Source organism: Entelurus aequoreus, linkage group LG13 (assembly GCF_033978785.1).
Source record: "Entelurus aequoreus isolate RoL-2023_Sb linkage group LG13, RoL_Eaeq_v1.1, whole genome shotgun sequence".
Classification (NCBI taxonomy): domain Eukaryota; kingdom Metazoa; phylum Chordata; class Actinopteri; order Syngnathiformes; family Syngnathidae; genus Entelurus; species Entelurus aequoreus.
Genome location: NC_084743.1, coordinates 52436294 through 52453883, shown reverse-complemented (window position 1 = coordinate 52453883; position 17590 = coordinate 52436294). Strand labels below are relative to the sequence as shown.

The window sequence follows — 17590 nt, the reverse complement described above, 5'->3', positions numbered from 1 at the left end:
GTTGCAGTGACAAAAGCTAGTATTGATTAGGGGTGGGCCAAAAATATCAAAATGGCAACTGCAAATGAATGCAATGTTATAGCAGCCAAATTAGGAGCCTTTGTAACCCATTTTGAAATGTTAAATTTGTTATTTATTTGGCAAATAAAATATGGTGATATAGATTTTAGGTTATGTGGCGCATCCTTAATTTTCATGTTTTTTACTCACCTTATGCCAGGGGTGTCCAAACTTTTTCCACTGAGGGCCGCACACTGAAAAATCAAAGCAAGCGGGGGCCAATTTGATGTTTTTTATTTTAAAAACCAATACAATATATGTTTAAAAAATATACATTTAGGCCTCCACTCAGGCTTGATCCTGGGGACACCAAAGGGTTTTGGTCAAAAAAATTTAAAAAATGTGTCATTATTCAGTATTATTATTATTATTATTAATAATATTATTCAAGGCTTAAATCTCTAGATAAACATTAGGTCTATCTATCAATATAAAATTTTCAAAAATTTAAGTTGTATGCTCTTTTTGTCAAAGAAAACCATTTTTTTTATAGAAAAAAAACAAAATATGCAATATTTTCAACCAATAACATTTTTAAGTGGAATATTTCATATTATATAATAAGTTTAGCTTTAAAAAGGTCAATAAGTCATAACAACATTGATTTTTGAGCAATGACACAAAAAAAAAAAAAAATCACACTAAAATGATTGGGGATCCAAAAGGGTCCATCTCATTAAAGTGTTAAAAAATAAAACTTTTTTTTTTTTTTACTGTTTACTTTTAACACAATAATCTCGAGATCAACTTCAGATCCATCCGTCAATTATAAGTTTTATTGTTGTTCATGTTTTTTGTTTGTTTGTTTTAGACCCTTATTTAAAAAAACAAAAAAACTTATGGCAAACACAAAATATGCAACAAAGTGGAATATTTAATGTGACGTAATTGGAGCCTTGAACAGGTCAATAATTCATAATGACATTGATTTGGATTCTTTTTTTTTTTTTAAAGAAAGAAACAGCCTGCATGGCAGCTTTGTGTTATTAGAGTCAACATTGCAACATTTTCTCGTTAAATTTCACCTGTTTGCTCTTTTATACCACTTTTTATGTGTTGTATTTTTTTAATCGTATTTTTAGAATGTGCCGTGGGGGCGATAAAAAATTCCCTGCGGGCCGCAAATGGCCCCCGGGCCGCACTTTGGACACCCCTGCCTTATGCAAATCTGTCATTACATTATTCCTGCGGCCTTGTGGCCGACATTAATGGCTTATAATGAAGCCCGGGGATGGCAACAGGTTTTTTCAAGCCGTCATCTATCATTATTACACCATTAATGTTTATCATTTCCTAGACTTGTGATAGGATGTCAATTCACTATAATAAACTATTGAGGTGATCAACAACAGCTAAAAAGAAAAACTAAGGTTAATGTAATATTTTATTATTACATATGAGCTATGATGGAATAAAAGCATTGTTTCTCACTTTTGCAGAAGCTATATGCAAATACAGATCCAGTCATATTTAAAAGGCATCTACAGTGAGCATGGCATGTCCATATACTGTATAATGCATGATGCCTCTCTTGGTGAACTGACAAGTGAGATATAATATTAAATATAAAAAACATCCCCTGGATGGATGTGAGGTCTCTGAGGCCCATTGAGAGGCTCAGACATGCTAATGGTTGAGAGCAACAAGTTGCGGTGGTTTAGTTTGTACTATGACCACTATTGACTTATTATTTATTCATTCAATTAAATGTGCAACTGACAGAAGACATTTCTAAATGAATTAACAGTTGCGTAGAAATGTGTAAAAAATGCATAAAAAGGAGTGAATGTTCCAGCAACGGTGTGACGTCATGGTTCACTTTCAAGATAGTTTCCAGGCTTCTTCTTTGTTTTGGTCATTGCTGTATTTTAGTGTTTCTCAGCAGGCTGCTGTCACGTCTTTCCGTTTGAGGTACTGAGATGAGTCATTCTGTGTCTCCTCTAGAGTTTCATGGTCGTGCGGGATGGTTTGACATCTCTGCCCAGTTTGCTGTGCGTTTCTGCAGAAGGAGAGGATGAAGCGGTTCTTGATTATGATGTCACATGCACAGGCACAGGTATACAGCGGCGTCCCACTTGGGGGGTAGGTGGGGATGTTGTAGCAGGGCCCCCAGCACAGGGGTTGGGGGCACTTGGGCTTTTCTTTTTTCAGCCATTAAATATGTATTTAGTTTTCTTTACAAATACATCATAAATGTTAATATAAGATTCATATAGCCCTGAAAGTTCAATAATAAGGTTGCTTGAATCAAATTAAGAATATCTAAGATTACCTACACCCCATATCAAAAAAGACCTAGCATTGAACACTTCACTCAACACAGACGTCATAATGACATCAAAGCTCCGCTTTAAGCATTCACACACTGCACCAGCATTTTGGAACAAGAATAGAAGAAAGGTAAAAAAAATATAATAAATCTATCTATATGTTCAGGTTTCACTTACAGTATGTATCTCATTGCACATAACTGTGGTGCATTCAAGGACGCCCTATTAAAGTTATAAACAGAGGTGTCACTAGTTTTTAAAGACTGAGGAGACTTAACCCCCAGGAGATGCACATAATAATAAAGTGATTTATTATTATGATTCATTTTATCCACTGATACTTTTATGTGAATGAGCTAATTTCTCTTTTACACTTTGAAGTCAAGGAACACTTGTTGTATTTATAATCATATTCAAGACAATAATGGCAGGTAGTATGAGTATTTAAAGTCATATTCTGAATTTGTCTGCTTTTTTTGGTTAAAAAAAAATAATTTTTTTAAACATAACTAAATTATTTTGGGGGTTTTATCAAGATATGTTGTAGATATGTTAAACCTATCTTTTAAAAAATAAATAAAATAAAATTAAGGTTTTCACATGTGTTTTAAAAAGCTGGTTTCAACCAAATCCATGCAATAATTGTTTTTTTGTGTGCATGTAAACCAGAGGTGTCAAACTCATTTTAGATTGGGGGGCCACATGGAGAAAAATCTACTCCCAATTGGGCCGGACTGGTAAAATCACAGCACAATAACTTAAAAATAAAGACAACTTCAAATTGTTTTCTTTGTTTAAAAATAGAAAAAGCACATTCTGAAAATAACCAAATCATAATGTTGTTGTGTTTTTTTTTACACTTACATGGTTAATAGTATTGTATCTTTGTCATAATTTTGAATAAATTATGTGATTATGTTCATCAGTCAACTCATTGGTGTTAATTTTCAATCTATCAAGATAAAAAGATTATATCAAAATCAAATTACAGGATGTTATTTATGTGGTTTGCTCATTTTCCTCGACTGGTGCACTGGTTTATTTTTTATTTTTTTACATATGTAGCATAATCTACAAAGATACAAAGGATTGCTATTGCCACATCTAGTGGACACATTTAGAACAGCAGTTTCTTTCATTCAAAAATTTTGGCTAATTTTTATACTTAGCAAACTCATCCCGCGGGCTGGACAAAACCTGCTTGTGGGCCCGCGGGCCTTACGTTTGACACCCCTGATGTAAACATATCAAGTGTGTATGGGGCGGCCACGTTGGGTTCAGGGTGGGAATGGAGGGCCCTTTAGGAGTTCTGTGTATGGGGGCATAGAATTTAGTGCTATGAGACTTGCCATTTATTTTGGTAAAAAAAAAAAGGCCACTGAATGTTTTATATTTAGTAGCTATTTTATCATTAAGGCTCAGGAGTCTTTCTCAGTCACACAGACGCTCCATTTCAACTTGTGTCAAAAGCACAGACGTCAAACATTCTTTAAATGGAGAAACTAGGTCAAGTAAAACCTGATCAGAGATGTCCCACCATGGTTTTGTCATTGTGCTGTCACGTTATTTCTCACTTGTAAGCGTTTTATGGGGCAGGAAGTAGAGCTGAGACATTCGCAAACGAATCGCGCCTTTTTAACGGCTCTATTAGGTGAACGATGAGAACCGATTCGCAGTCGTGAGCCATTCGTTTGGGTGCCGTTTTTTATGCACATGCAAAAACAGCGTCCTCATATTGCATGTGCGTGCCACATGCATATATACAGTATATACTGTATATATATATATACAGTACAGGCCAAAAATTTGGACACAGCTCATTTCAATGCGTTTTCTTTATTTTCATGACTATTTACATTGTAGATTGTCACTGAAGGCATCAAAATTATGAATGAACACATGTGGAGTTATGTACTTAACAAAAAAAGGTTAAATAACTGAAAACATGTTTTATATTGTAGTTTCTTCAAAATAGCCACCCTTTGCTCTGATAACTGTTTTGCACACTCTTGGCATTCTCTCAATGAAGGCATCAATACTATGACACCTGTGAAGTGAAAACCCTATCAGGTGACTACCTCTTGAAGCTCATTGAGAGAATGCCAAGAGTGTGCAAAACAGTTGTTAGGCATATATATATATATATATATATATATATATATATATATATATATATATATATATATATATATATATATATATATATATATATATATATATATATATATATCCATATATCCATGTATATATATATATATATATATATATATATATATATATATATATATATATATATATATATATACATATATATATATATATATATATATATATATATATATATATATATATATATATATATATATATATATATGTATATATATATATATATATATATATATATATATATATATATATATATATATACACATATATATATATGTATATATATATATATATACATGGATATATGTATACAGATATATATATATATATATATATACATATATATATATATATATATATATACATGCAATACAACATGACACCACCTTCCTATTGGTGGTTAAAAACAGCTTGTCCTCAATCAATCAAAGTACTGTATGAACAGTCATTTGGTTGCAAAGGGAGAGAGGGTAAAGGGGATCCAACATTGCCATCAAGTGACACCAAAGCCCAATGATGCAAAAAAGCATATAATGGCCAACACAGGCCTGACATTTTACTCTTCACTGAGGATATCTTATTTTTAAAGGGGACACATTATTTATTATGAACAAAGTTATTAAATAGTACCTTGCCTGGTTTAAAGGTAAATAATTATTGTAACGTAAGTATTTGAATCCATGTATTTTCTTAGCTAAATATGCAACTTATATTTTTAATATATACATTTTATATTTGCATTTTATGTTGTAAGAAGGGTTTATTACCCGTTTTACACAGTTTTACACTATAGCGATACCTGAAATTAAGAATGTTTTGAGATAAGACTCTGCTATTTTTTCTGCTTCAGGTTACAAGCATCTCCGCCATTAGTTGGTGTAACGATTGTCACGGTGAATCCTGTAAGCTCGACCCAAACATCTGTTTTTACTCGCTAGCATTAGCTTATTGCTAGAGATCGACATAAGGTAGAAAGTGAGCGTGAAGGACAGTGCTGAGGATAAGAAGTGGATAATATTTATTGAATTAAAAAAATTATTAATCAACAACATGGCAGAGCATGTGCACATTACTGAAGCAGAATGAGTCTAATGCCAGCCAAGAATATTAAAATGATATCTAAACGGCAGTCATTAATCAATGAAAATATGGAAAAGCTGCTGATGGTGGGTTTGACCGAGAAGCAGTTGGAAGAAAATACCGTAGAAGTCCACTTTTCAAATATTGTACATTATTATTAAACTCCTATATAGTAGTACATTATATTGTATTGTTTTTAAACAGTTGTTCTTATCTAAAATTTAGTTTTCTTTTTAAAAGGCATGTTACTCGTTAAGGTAGCATGGTGGTACATGGGTTAGTGTGTGCGCCTCACAATAGGAAGGTCCTGGGTTTGATCCCCGTCTTTCTGTGTGGAGTTTGCATGTTCTCCCCGTGACTGCATGGGTTCTCCCCGGGTACTCCTGGGGATAGGTTGATTGGCAACACTAAATGGTCCCTAGTGTGTGAATGTGAGTGTGAATGTTGTCTGTCTATCTGTGTTGGCCCTGCGATGAGGTGGCGACTTGTCCAGGGTGTACCCCGCCTTTGCCCGAATGCAAGCTGGGATAGGCTCCAGCACCCTTGCAACCCCGAGAGGGACAAGGGTTAGAAAATGGATGGATGGATGGATGTTACATGTAAAATTGTGGAGGGGAAAGCATGAGTCAAATTGATTTTAATTCATTTTATTGGGAGATGTTGATTTTAGACATAAGTGTTTTGAGTTAAGAGCTATGTCACAAAACCAAATAAGCTTGTAAGTTTAGGTACTACTGTGCTCACGTGTTAAAATTTGGTTGATTTCAGGCCCAATGGTTTAACACTGCGTACTACACTAACATAAACAAACATTTTTTAAGGTGAGGTATAAAGGTAAACACAAAAGTGCAAGGCACCACTAAAACTTACCAGAGGTGGGACCAAGTCATTGTTTTGCAAGTCATAAGTAAGTCTCAAGTCTTTGCCCTCAAGTCCGAGTCAAGTCCCGAGTCAAGACAGGCAAGTCCCGAGTCAAGTCCAAAGTCAAGACTGGAAAGTCTCAAGTCAAGTCCCAAGTCCTGCATTTTGAGTTTCGAGTCCTTTCAAGTCCTTTTAACCACAGAGTAATATATTTACACAGATCGTGTAAGCTTTTAAAACGCTGTATTTATTTATTAAAACAAGTGCATTTGAAATTGCAGGAAAAAAATAGTGCTGACGTTGCACTTCATAGTAGCACTGTTAACCAGTCATTTTAAACATGTAACTCATTCCTTTACAGAATAAACACATTTGAAAAAACAAGTGCAACTGTACTTATTTGCACAAAAGTGTAAACATTGTATTTCCATTGCATATTGCATCGTAACTAGTTCCACAGCAGTTTCTATCCTGTTCTTACCTTATCTCATTGATCTCATCTCATACTGTATGTGTGTTTATGTGTGCGTACACATGAAAAACATAACAAATACATAAACATAACAATGAACAGAGTTTTACTTTTTAGATGTCAGGGCCCTATTCAATATGTACACATATTCTTAATATAGTATACATTTTAACTGACCTTTATTTGACTATGTTTGTCTTTTTGTAGGTGGCTAAAATAGGTGTTGCTGACCGCCGTCTAACGTTCCGTTACTGTGTGTGATACATTGACTAACGTAACGTTATGTGTAGGTACCTCATGCAACCCTGCTTAAAAAAAATCACTTAACAAAAAGTTTGAATAAGGTAGCGAACTGCAGTGAACGCAACAGATTGCCGTGTTTGCAATGACGTTATAACCATAGACATTTTATAAGTAGACGCAGCATTGGCTGCTGTGACGCAAGAAATCGGCCGCCATCTTGAAGTGGTGATGAGGAGCCGGCGAGCAATTTGATTGGATGAATGCTGTGGGATGAAAACAACGTAGATCTAATTTGATTGGCTGTTGTACTGACAGCGCGCACGCTGACAGACACACACACATACACAATGGAAGATACGAAGCGCTCCTGAATGACTTTTTAAGCTTTAGGTTTTGGGGAAAGTAGCAAGTCATGTCAAGTCAAAAGGCTCAAGTCCAAGTGAAGTCACAAGTCATTGATGTTGAAGTCTAAGTCGAATTGCAAGTCTCTTTACATTTTGTCAAGTCGAGTCTAAAGTCATCAAATTCATGACTCGAGTCTGACTCGAGTCCAAGTCATGTCACCTCTGAAACTTACCCTTTAAACCAGGGGTGTCCGGATCAGGCCCGCCAACAGGTTTTATCCGGCCCGCGTGATGAGTTTGCCAAGTATTAAAATGAGCTGCTTTTTTTTTAAACTAAAGAAACTGCTGTTCTAAATGTGTCCACTGCATGTCACAATAGCTAATCTGTTAGGCAAGCAAACGGTTTATACCGGGGCCAAGCAAGCGGTACACAGTAAAGGGTGACTGTGGCTCCTCCTCCTCGACCCACATGAAACTTATGTCTTCTGCTTCGAACAAATCGTCATTTGGCACCCTTACTCCCCCAAAATGTCTCTGTCAAACACTACAAAAGTGAACTTAACCCTTTTCAATAGTTTTTACCTCCGTTTCTTACGGTTTGTTGAGTTAGCACTGGATTGATACGTGGACATGACAATGGAGGTATTTGATACCTAGAATAGTTTACATGTTGTGTTTTTTGTTCAATCCCAGAAAGACTGTGACTTAAAGTTTAATCCTGGCTTTGTAGATACACTGAGACGAAGTGTACGCTCATTGTGTTTTTAAAGCTGCACCAATTTCCTCAGAATTTTCAACAAACTTGAAGTGTTTTGTCCAGAGGGTTATTTGTGATTTGTGCGTTTTCAGAATTTGCCAAAGTAAAACAAAGAAAACAACCTGGAGTTGTCTTTATTTTTAAGTTATCATGCCATGATTTTACCATTCCGGCCCACTTGGGAATAGATTTTCCTCCATGCGGCCCCCGAGCTGAAATGACTTTGACACCCCTGCTTTAAACACTCGAAAGGGGTAAAACATGCACAACAGAATGTTCTAATGAACAAGTGACAGCTTGATTAGCACAAGTAAAAAGATACAGTACACTTAAAATTACAAAAACATGAGGGAGTATTGTATAAAAACTAAAATAAAGACCAGGCCAGCTTCAGAAATCCCCCTTTATGATAACTGGTACAATATTTTCAGTGTTTACAAGAATGTAAAAACATTTCACACCTAAACCCTGCCCACTCTTCTCTTGTTTCTTCTACTTTAGTCTTCCAGCTGTCTGAGTCGTGTCTTTCTTTCTCGGAGTTGGCTCACTTGGTGTTCTTCTACTCTTTGAGCAGGTGAGCTTTGCAGTACGGCTAAATTTATTTGAGCTAAAAACCAGCAACATGTCAATCTGTGCACAGACTGCTCACACTATTAGCTTAGTTTTGATTGCCACTGGCACAGGGCTTTTAACAGGGGTGCTGGAGAAAAAAATCGATTCACATCCAATTCACGATTATTGTTTAAAAAATGGATTAAAAAGAAAAAAATATAGAGAAAAAAAAAACATCTTCGCCTTTATAACATGAAACCTGATATAAAAGGTTTTATTATAATTTTTATACCAAATAATATACTGCAAAAATCTAATTGAATCGAGAATCAATTCTGAATCAAATCGTCACCCCAGGAATCAGAATCGGATGGTGAGTTGTTGTAAAATTCACGTCCCTAGTATTTACTATCATATGCATTTATCACTGCAGTCATTTTCAACAGGTTGTGTCCAATATTTTCCCACCTTAGCTAGTAAATAAGGCACCTATTTAAAAAGTTTTAAGTATGACACAGTGAAGTTCTTTATTGCTGCAAACAATAAAGAAATACATACAGCAGTACCTCAGTTTCGTTATTAATTTGTTCCACAATGTCCGACAAAGACCTGCTAATCCAATGTATCTGTTCCAGACACCCAAAAATAATAACACAAACACATTTTATAGAGAATAATTATAGTGTTACATGCATAAAACAATGTCAAATACATATAAATGAGCCTAGCATATCTCCAACAAACAGTTTCATTTAGAGATGTCCCAATCCCTAAAATGGGATCAAATTGGGGGCTGATATCAACCTTTTTTAACTGATCTTTACTGCTGATGTTTACATGGCTAAAGAGTTCACTCTCGTGAGAGATTCCTTCAAAAGGGACACAATTACGTGTCCATATTCCTTGTTACACACATGCAGGAGTTGCGCTGTAAGGCGCGTGTCTTGGCTCGGATTTGAGCACGAGCTACAACGAAACTGTCACAAGCTGAGGAGGTGTTTGTTCAGCTTCCTTTAAAAGGTATTCATGCCTTTAAGAAGAGGCTGAACTAACACCTCCTCAGCTCTCAGCTTGGGACTGTAATCCCTTAAAGCTCAAGGACTTTTATTCATCAAACATTTAATTCATATATACCTAGAGTAGAGTAGATGCAGATCAGTGATAGGTTATTTGAATGTATTTTCTTAAACCTGTATCCGCAAAAGCGTAACAAAAAAATAAAATAAACAAAAACTAACATGTTGTCTATCCACAGTGTAGAGCCACTTCTGCGATACTAATCTTCAACACCATGGTGAAAAATTAACTAAGTTCTCACCATACTTGCCAACCCTCCCGATTTTCCCGGGAGACTCATGAATTTCAGTGCCCCTCCCGAAAATCTCCCGGGGCAACCATTCTCCCGAATTTCTCCCGATTTCCACCCGTACAACAATATTAGGGGCGTGCCTTAAAGGCACTGCCTTTAGCGTCCTCTACAACCTGTCGTCACGTCCGTTTTACCTCCATACAAACAGCGTGCCGGACCAGTCACATAATATATGCAGCTTTTACACACACATAAGTGAATGCACTGCATACTTGACCAACAGCCATACAGGTCACACTGAGGGTGACCGTATAAACAACTTTAACACTGTTACAAATATGCGCCATACTGTGAACCCACACCAAACAAGAATGACAAACACATTTCGGGAGAACATTCGCACCGTAACACAACATAAACACAACAGAACAAATACCCAGAACCCCTTGCAGCACTAACTCTTCCGGGACGCTACAATATACACCCCCGCTACCACCAAACCCCGCCCACCTCAACCCAGCCGCAAGGTTGGCAAGTATGGTTCTCACTGGAGGACTAGAGAAAAAGGAATTGCTAAGCATGCTACACACACACACACACACACACACACACACACACACACACACATTCTTATGTTTGGTACCTTCTTGAGACCTCCGAAAAATGCCTACATCTTTAGGACCAGCCTTTCTAGATATATAAAGATTTGTATTTACAACATTAATGATATATATATACTATGCAAATATAAAAAAGGTAAGCTTTGAGTTATTTTTTTGTTGTTGTTTTGTTTGTAATTGTTTTTTATTCTTCATTATTTACTTCAAGTTATGACAGTGTGTCTCTCTATACATATTTTTTTAAATTCATTTTGGCCAAAGGGAGCACATTTCAATTTCTTACACACATGTGTTATTACATATGTTGGCCAGAGGGGGAGCACTACAAATTTTTTACACACACTTGTTATTTCATATGTTATTTCATATGTTAAAACCGACACACAGTCAATTTGAAAAATCCCTCCTTTTTTGGAGCCACCCTAATTTTGATAGATTTCACCACCAGGGGTGCAAATGAGACATTCTTTATTAGATGCAATGGTTTTCCGTATTGGGACCATGATTTCGGTCCTAAGTTGTTCTCCGGTCCTCATATGGAAGGTACTTTTCCTTGTTGATGTCTCAAGAAGGGTAGAAATACAAGAACACACACGCACACGCACACACACACACACACACACACACACACACACACACACACACACACACACACACACACACACACACACACACACACACACACACACACACACACACACACACACACACCGAGCAGTACAACACAAGAAGCTTTAGTGTAAAGGGGTGATCGATCCAGATGTCGATACTATTGATACCTAGAGTACTATCACTATATAAACGATACTAAAGTGATTCGATCAGTATTTTTCTTTTTCTTGTTTTTACTATCACAAAATACATTTTTTGGTCGTTTCTGTTATAGGTTAACAAGTTCCGGGAGTAAGTGTATGGATAGAGGAATGATTTAAATGGGAGCCAATAGTTTTTGTTAAGTGCACTCGCCACTTTATTTTGTTAAAAAAAATTATGTGTAGCATTCAATATGACACATTTTTAGCACATCATTTGATTTACAACAATACTAGCAAATTTCTACATTTAATAAGATAAGCTTCATGAAAAGGTGTTATTCTGTTAACTTTAGTTACTGTACTCACTATAAAACATTTTCAGTTCTATATTATCCGATATGAGACCCAAATAAATTGCATCAGAGGCCAAAAATGTTGGTCGTAACATCCCTAGTTTCAATTCCTATTTTTGTCAACAGTGGGATTTAAACCAGAACCCTCTGTATAGGAAGTTTGATTTCTGTAAACCTGTGCCTTAAATGTATGTTTATCTTTCATGTTAGGGACGTGTTGGCTGTCTGTCTAAAGTTTCCTCGCTGGATCTACAATGTAACTGGGATCGCCAAAGATCGTCTTTCTCAGCTCCAACCCAGTGAGTATTTTGTTTGAGTCATGAGCTCGGTGTACACACAAACTACACACATCAACATAATCAGGCTGATCTAGTGGTGTTGGGGGATTTTTGGGGATAAAATTGTATTAGTGCCTTCACAGAAGTGAAGGCACCATTAGTACATACAGGTTTTGGAGCAACATACAGTATGTTGCCATCCAAGCAACGTCTTTTTCATTGACGCCCCTGCTTATTTCAGCAAGACAATGCCAATTAAGTCACATTCTGCACGTGTTACAACAGTGTGGCTTCTTGGTAAAAGAGTGCGGGTACTAGACTGGCCTGCCTGTAGTCCAGACCTGTGTCCCATTGAAAATGTGTGGCGCATTGTGAAGCGTAAAATACCAAAACAGAGACCCCGGACTTTTGAACAACTTAAGCTGTACATCAAGCAAGAATGGGAAAGAAATCTACCTGAAAAGCTTTAAAAATTGGTCTCCTCAGTTCCCAAATGTTCACTGAGTGTTGTTAAAAGGAAAGGCCATGTAACACAGTGGTAAAAATGCCCCTGTGCCAACTTTTTTGCAATGTGTTGCTGCCATTAAATTCTAAGTTAATGATTATTTGCAAAAAAAAATTAAGTTTCTCAGTTCTCAGTTAAATATCTTGTCTTTGCAGTCTATTCAATTGAATATAAATTGAAAAGGATTTGCAAATCATTGTATTCTGTTTTTATTTATGATTTACACAACGTGCCAACTTCACTGGTTTTGGGTTTTGTAAATAGTGAATTGATTGTCAAAGCCTGCAGATATGGTACCACCTAATGGAATGTACACAGTAAAAAGAAACGCTAGACAGATTAAATTATGATATTTTACAATAATTTCCACTAACAGAGTAAATACTGGTGGGATATCTACATTTAAATAAATAAATGGGTTACACTTGTATAGCGCTTTTCTACCTTCAAGGTACTCAAAGCGCTTTGACACTATTTCCACATTCACCCATTCACTCACACACTGATGGCGGGAGCTGCCATGCAAGGCGCTAACCAGCACCCATCAGGAGCAAGGGTGAAGTGTCTTGCCCAAGGACACAACGGACGTGACTAGGATGGTAGAAGGTCGGGATTGAACCCCAGTAACCAGCAACCCTCCGATTGCTGGCACGGCCACTCTACCAACTTCGCCACGCCGTCGATCCATTTCAATTACTGTATTCAGAGATTAATCTAATCTTATAACTGTAGTAAATAAATAATAATTTTCAGACCAATTAAATGAAATTGGATATTTTACCGCCAACCTGACGATCTCTCATGGCACACCAATGTGCCACAGCACAGTGGTTGGGAATCACTGTCCTTATAGTAACAATAAGAACATACGTTAGAGTCTTTAATATTTACGTCTCCCACATCCAGGAAATCTGCTTTAAAAATCTGTACTCATGCCTTCTTCCATGCGAATTATGTAAACTGCCTGACTGCAAAAGTGCCTCATCAATGATTCCTTGTCATGGACCATCAACATATTTGACGAATATATAATATAACTTTCATCATGTAGAAACCTGGCTCAGCACACCGCCTGACCAGATGACTGATGCAGATGTGAATGAGTTGGAGCCAAACACCATGATGTGCTCCATACAGGTATGACATAATAATAATAATAATAATGAGTATAATGTGGAAATTCAAAATCAAAAACTGAACTAGAGCTGCTAATAATACAAGCGCTGCAAATGCCTTTATAAAGATATTAATGTGCAGTAATATGATTTATAATTTGTTTTCAATGTACTGTAGTTGTGTATAGATGCAATGAAATATTGTTATACTGAGGGACGGATGTATGGGATGGTGAACTGCAGGTGTATTCATGTTGAGTAGAGATGTTCCCATCAGGGTTTTATGCTGCCAATTCCGATGCAGATCATCCATGGGTGAGATCGGCCGATACCAATACTGATCACATGTATCAACTGTACATTGTTCAATGTATTTATGGTGAGACATTTGATCAATACCAACACAATATTTAAAATAGGTAATTTTCAATTGTCAATTGTATAAAATAACTAAACCAAAGCAAAAACTACTTAGTTATTCATTTAAACCCTTTGGATCATGCTCTCCCGTGCCCAGGAAATTATTCCCTTAATTTGTAAACGTGATAAAAACAACAAAATATTTTGAGTATGTAAAAATATCGATCTGATCACATTAGTATCGATCCTATGCTGGTACTACTCTTTGGTATGGACACCACCACTTACTGTGACAATGCTGACACATCAACAGTTGTTGTCATGTTATCCTTTCTCTAGCTTTGTCCTCCAATGATAATAATACTTGATAATGACACTTAAGATACTAAGAAATGCACTTTATTTGCCCTAATGGAAGTGAATATTATTAGTTTAGAGAATGGGCTCCACACTGTGTATGGAGACACATAATTAGCTGCCAACCGCTTGTCAGCCAGAGAGGATCAGCGTTTGTGATCGGCATTAATCGGTAATGGCCAATCACATACTTTTTCACAAAAAAACGGTCAATACCAATCAATCGGCACATCCCTAATGTCAAGTATATACAGGCGTGGTCAAGAACATAATGTCATGGCTGTCTTGAGTTTCCAATAATTTGTACAACTCTTATTTGTTTGTGATAGAGTGATTGGAGCACATACTTGTTGGTCACAAAAAACATTCATGAAGTTTGGTTCTTTTCTGAATTTATTATGGGTCTACTGAAAATGTGACCAAATCTGCTGGGTCAAAAGTATACATACAGCAATGTTAATATTTGGTTACATGTCCCTTGGCAAGTTTCACTGCCATAAGGCGCTTTTGGTAGCCATCCACAAGCTTCTGACATAGATAGAGACAAAGATAAGACCTTCTTGAGGAAAGTTCTGTGGGCAGATGAAACAAAAATTTAGCTGTTTGGCCACAATACCCAGCAATATGTTTGGAGGAGAAAAGGTGAGGCCTTTAATCCCAGGAACACCATTCCTACCGTCAAGCATGGTGGTGGTAGTATTATGCTCTGGGCCTGTTTTGCTGCCAATGGAACTGGTGCTTTACAGAGAGTAAATGGGACAATGAAAAAGGAGGATTACCTCCAAATTCTTCAGGACAACCTAAAATCATCAGCCTGGAGGTTGGGTCTTGGGCGCAGTTGGGTATTCCAACAGGACAATGACCCCAAACACATGTCAAAAGTGGCTAAATCAGGCTAGAATTAAGGTTTTAGAATGGCCTTCCCAAAGTCCTGACTTAAACGTGTGGACAATGCTGAAGAAACAAGTCCATGTCAGAAAACCAACAAATTTAGCTGAACTGCACCAATTTTGTCAAGAGGAGTGGTCAAAAATTCGACCAGAAGCTTGTGGATGGCTACCAAAAGCGCCTTATTGCAGTGAAACTTGCCAAGGGACATGTAACCAAATATGTAACCCAGCAGATTTGGTCACATTTTCAGTAGACCCATAATAAATTTATAAAAGAACCAAACTTCATGAATGTTTTTTGTGACCAACAAGTATGTGCTCCAATCACTCTATCACAAAAAAATAAAAGTTGTTGAAATTATTGAAAACTCAAGACAGCCATGACATTATGTTCTTTACAAGTGTATGTAAACTTTTGACCAAGACTGTATACATTGCATTTACAGCTTGTCCACCTTTTGTGTGTGTTCCTGTAGTTAACCTCAGCCAACGGAGCTCTGTGTGTCATCAACCCGCTCTATCTTCTTGAGCATGGAGATGATTGGCTGACGCATCAGGCAACCAGCGTGCAGTGCCCAACACAGACGCCAACTTACAGGCGAGAGAGGCGCCTCAGTTCCACTCGAAAGTGGGTTGGGGCCGGCCTGAGGAGCAGCCGAGCCGTCTCACTGGACCAAGAAGCCTTTGTTGGCACTGAAGTCTCAGGTAGATTTTGTTCCTGACTGTCACACTTTTGTCCTTTGCTGAATTATGGTGGCCTGGAAGTGCAAAACACTTTAACCTGTGGTTTGCGCAATCGGAAGTTGTTTTGTTAATTGCTTCCTTTTCTGTAATTGTAATTTGTTTGATCAACTTCCAGGCCAGCATATCTGACTAAATGTACCAAAAACACTCAAAATATTCATGTGCATTATGGATGATGCATTTGAGGACAGCATTTACTTATACTGCCAGCTTTAGTGCACCTGGCACAAGATACATATTTTCATTTTAATCCATTAGGTTTTTAAGATTTGCATCTAATTGATGCAATATTTTAGATTCAAATAAGTGTCGTAAAACTTGTTTGATTTGAAGGTGGATTCACATTTAAGATCATGTCGACATTAACGGCATGGAAATATTGTCACTGGGCACTCAAGGACACCGTACAAAATCACAACAATAAAATCAAATTGGATTAAAAAAAAAAAAAACAAAGAGAAAAGAAAAGATGATTACAATGAATAAGCAGTCAGGAATAGGTGTGTTTTGAGTCTTGATTTGAAGAGGGATATTGAATATAAGTTGCGAAGGTCTGGTGGTAAAGAGTTCCAAAGATGTGGGGCAGAGCGGCTGAAAGCTCGGGCACCCATGGTGGACAGTTTAAATAAAGGGACAGTGAGATGGATGGATGAAGAGGATCTTAGGGAACGTGAGGGCGTGGCGACATGGATCAGGTCAGAGAGATAAGATGGAGAGAGGTTATGGATGGCTTTGAAAGTGAGGAGAATTATATTAAAGTGGATGCGATGTTTGATGGGTAGCCAGTGGAGTTGCTGCAGAACAGGGGGGAGGTGCTGGACTGAAGGGGTTCTGGTGATTATCCGGGCTGCAGAGTTCTGAAGAAGCTGAAGTTTGTGAAGTGACTTGTGCGGGAGACCAAACAGGAGAGAGTTGCAGTAGTCCAGGCGAGAGGTGACCAGGCTATGGACTAGTATGGCAGCAGTATGAGGGGTAAGGGATGGGAGAAGACGATTAATGTTCCAAAGATGAAAGTAAGCAGACCGGGTAATGTTGTTCATGTGGGCTTGAAAGGAGAGTGTGCTGTCGAGGATGACACCCAGACTTTTGACTTGGGAGGAGGGTGAGACAGAGAAATTGCAGAGAGTAATGGACAAGCTGTTGTTTTTGGCGAGAATGGTTTTTGTACCGACAAGTAAGATTTCGGTTTTATTACTATTGAGTTGAAGGAAATTGGATGAGAACCACTGCTTGAGTTCACTGAGGCAGTCTGTAAGGGAGGAAGGAGGGAGAGAGGCAGTTGGTTTGGTGGAGATGTAGAGCTGGGTGTCATCCGCATAACAGTGAAAATAAATTTTAAATTTACGGAAAATATTGCCCAGGGGAAGAATGTAAATGATAAGAAGCAGGGGACCAAGAACAGAGCCCTGGGGGACACCAGAGGAAACGGGAGACGGAGGGGATTTGAATGAACGGAGTTGAACAAACTGAGTGCGGTCGGAGAGATATGATCTAAACCA

The 17590-nt window shown here is 37.4% G+C and overlaps 1 protein-coding gene and 1 long non-coding RNA gene across 3 annotated transcripts in view; one reads left to right on the top strand and one right to left on the bottom strand.

Annotated features, from left to right (window-relative positions):
* LOC133663904 (ras and Rab interactor 2-like) overlaps positions 1–17590 on the top strand; it is a 41985-nt gene that overhangs the window by 10318 nt on the left and 14077 nt on the right. For both annotated transcript variants that reach the window (XM_062068631.1, XM_062068632.1), the window contains 5 exons: positions 2005–2116; positions 8755–8827; positions 12053–12141; positions 13677–13762; positions 15824–16052. In XM_062068631.1, coding sequence (XP_061924615.1) covers positions 2005–2116; positions 8755–8827; positions 12053–12141; positions 13677–13762; positions 15824–16052 — 589 coding nt within the window. The remainder of the gene's footprint in view (positions 1–2004; positions 2117–8754; positions 8828–12052; positions 12142–13676; positions 13763–15823; positions 16053–17590) is intronic.
* The window catches only part of LOC133663486 (uncharacterized), a 30963-nt gene continuing 14811 nt past the window's right edge, over positions 1439–17590 (bottom strand). Inside the window, exon 3 of the long non-coding RNA XR_009828358.1 lies at positions 1439–2059. This is a non-coding gene — a long non-coding RNA (uncharacterized LOC133663486). The remainder of the gene's footprint in view (positions 2060–17590) is intronic.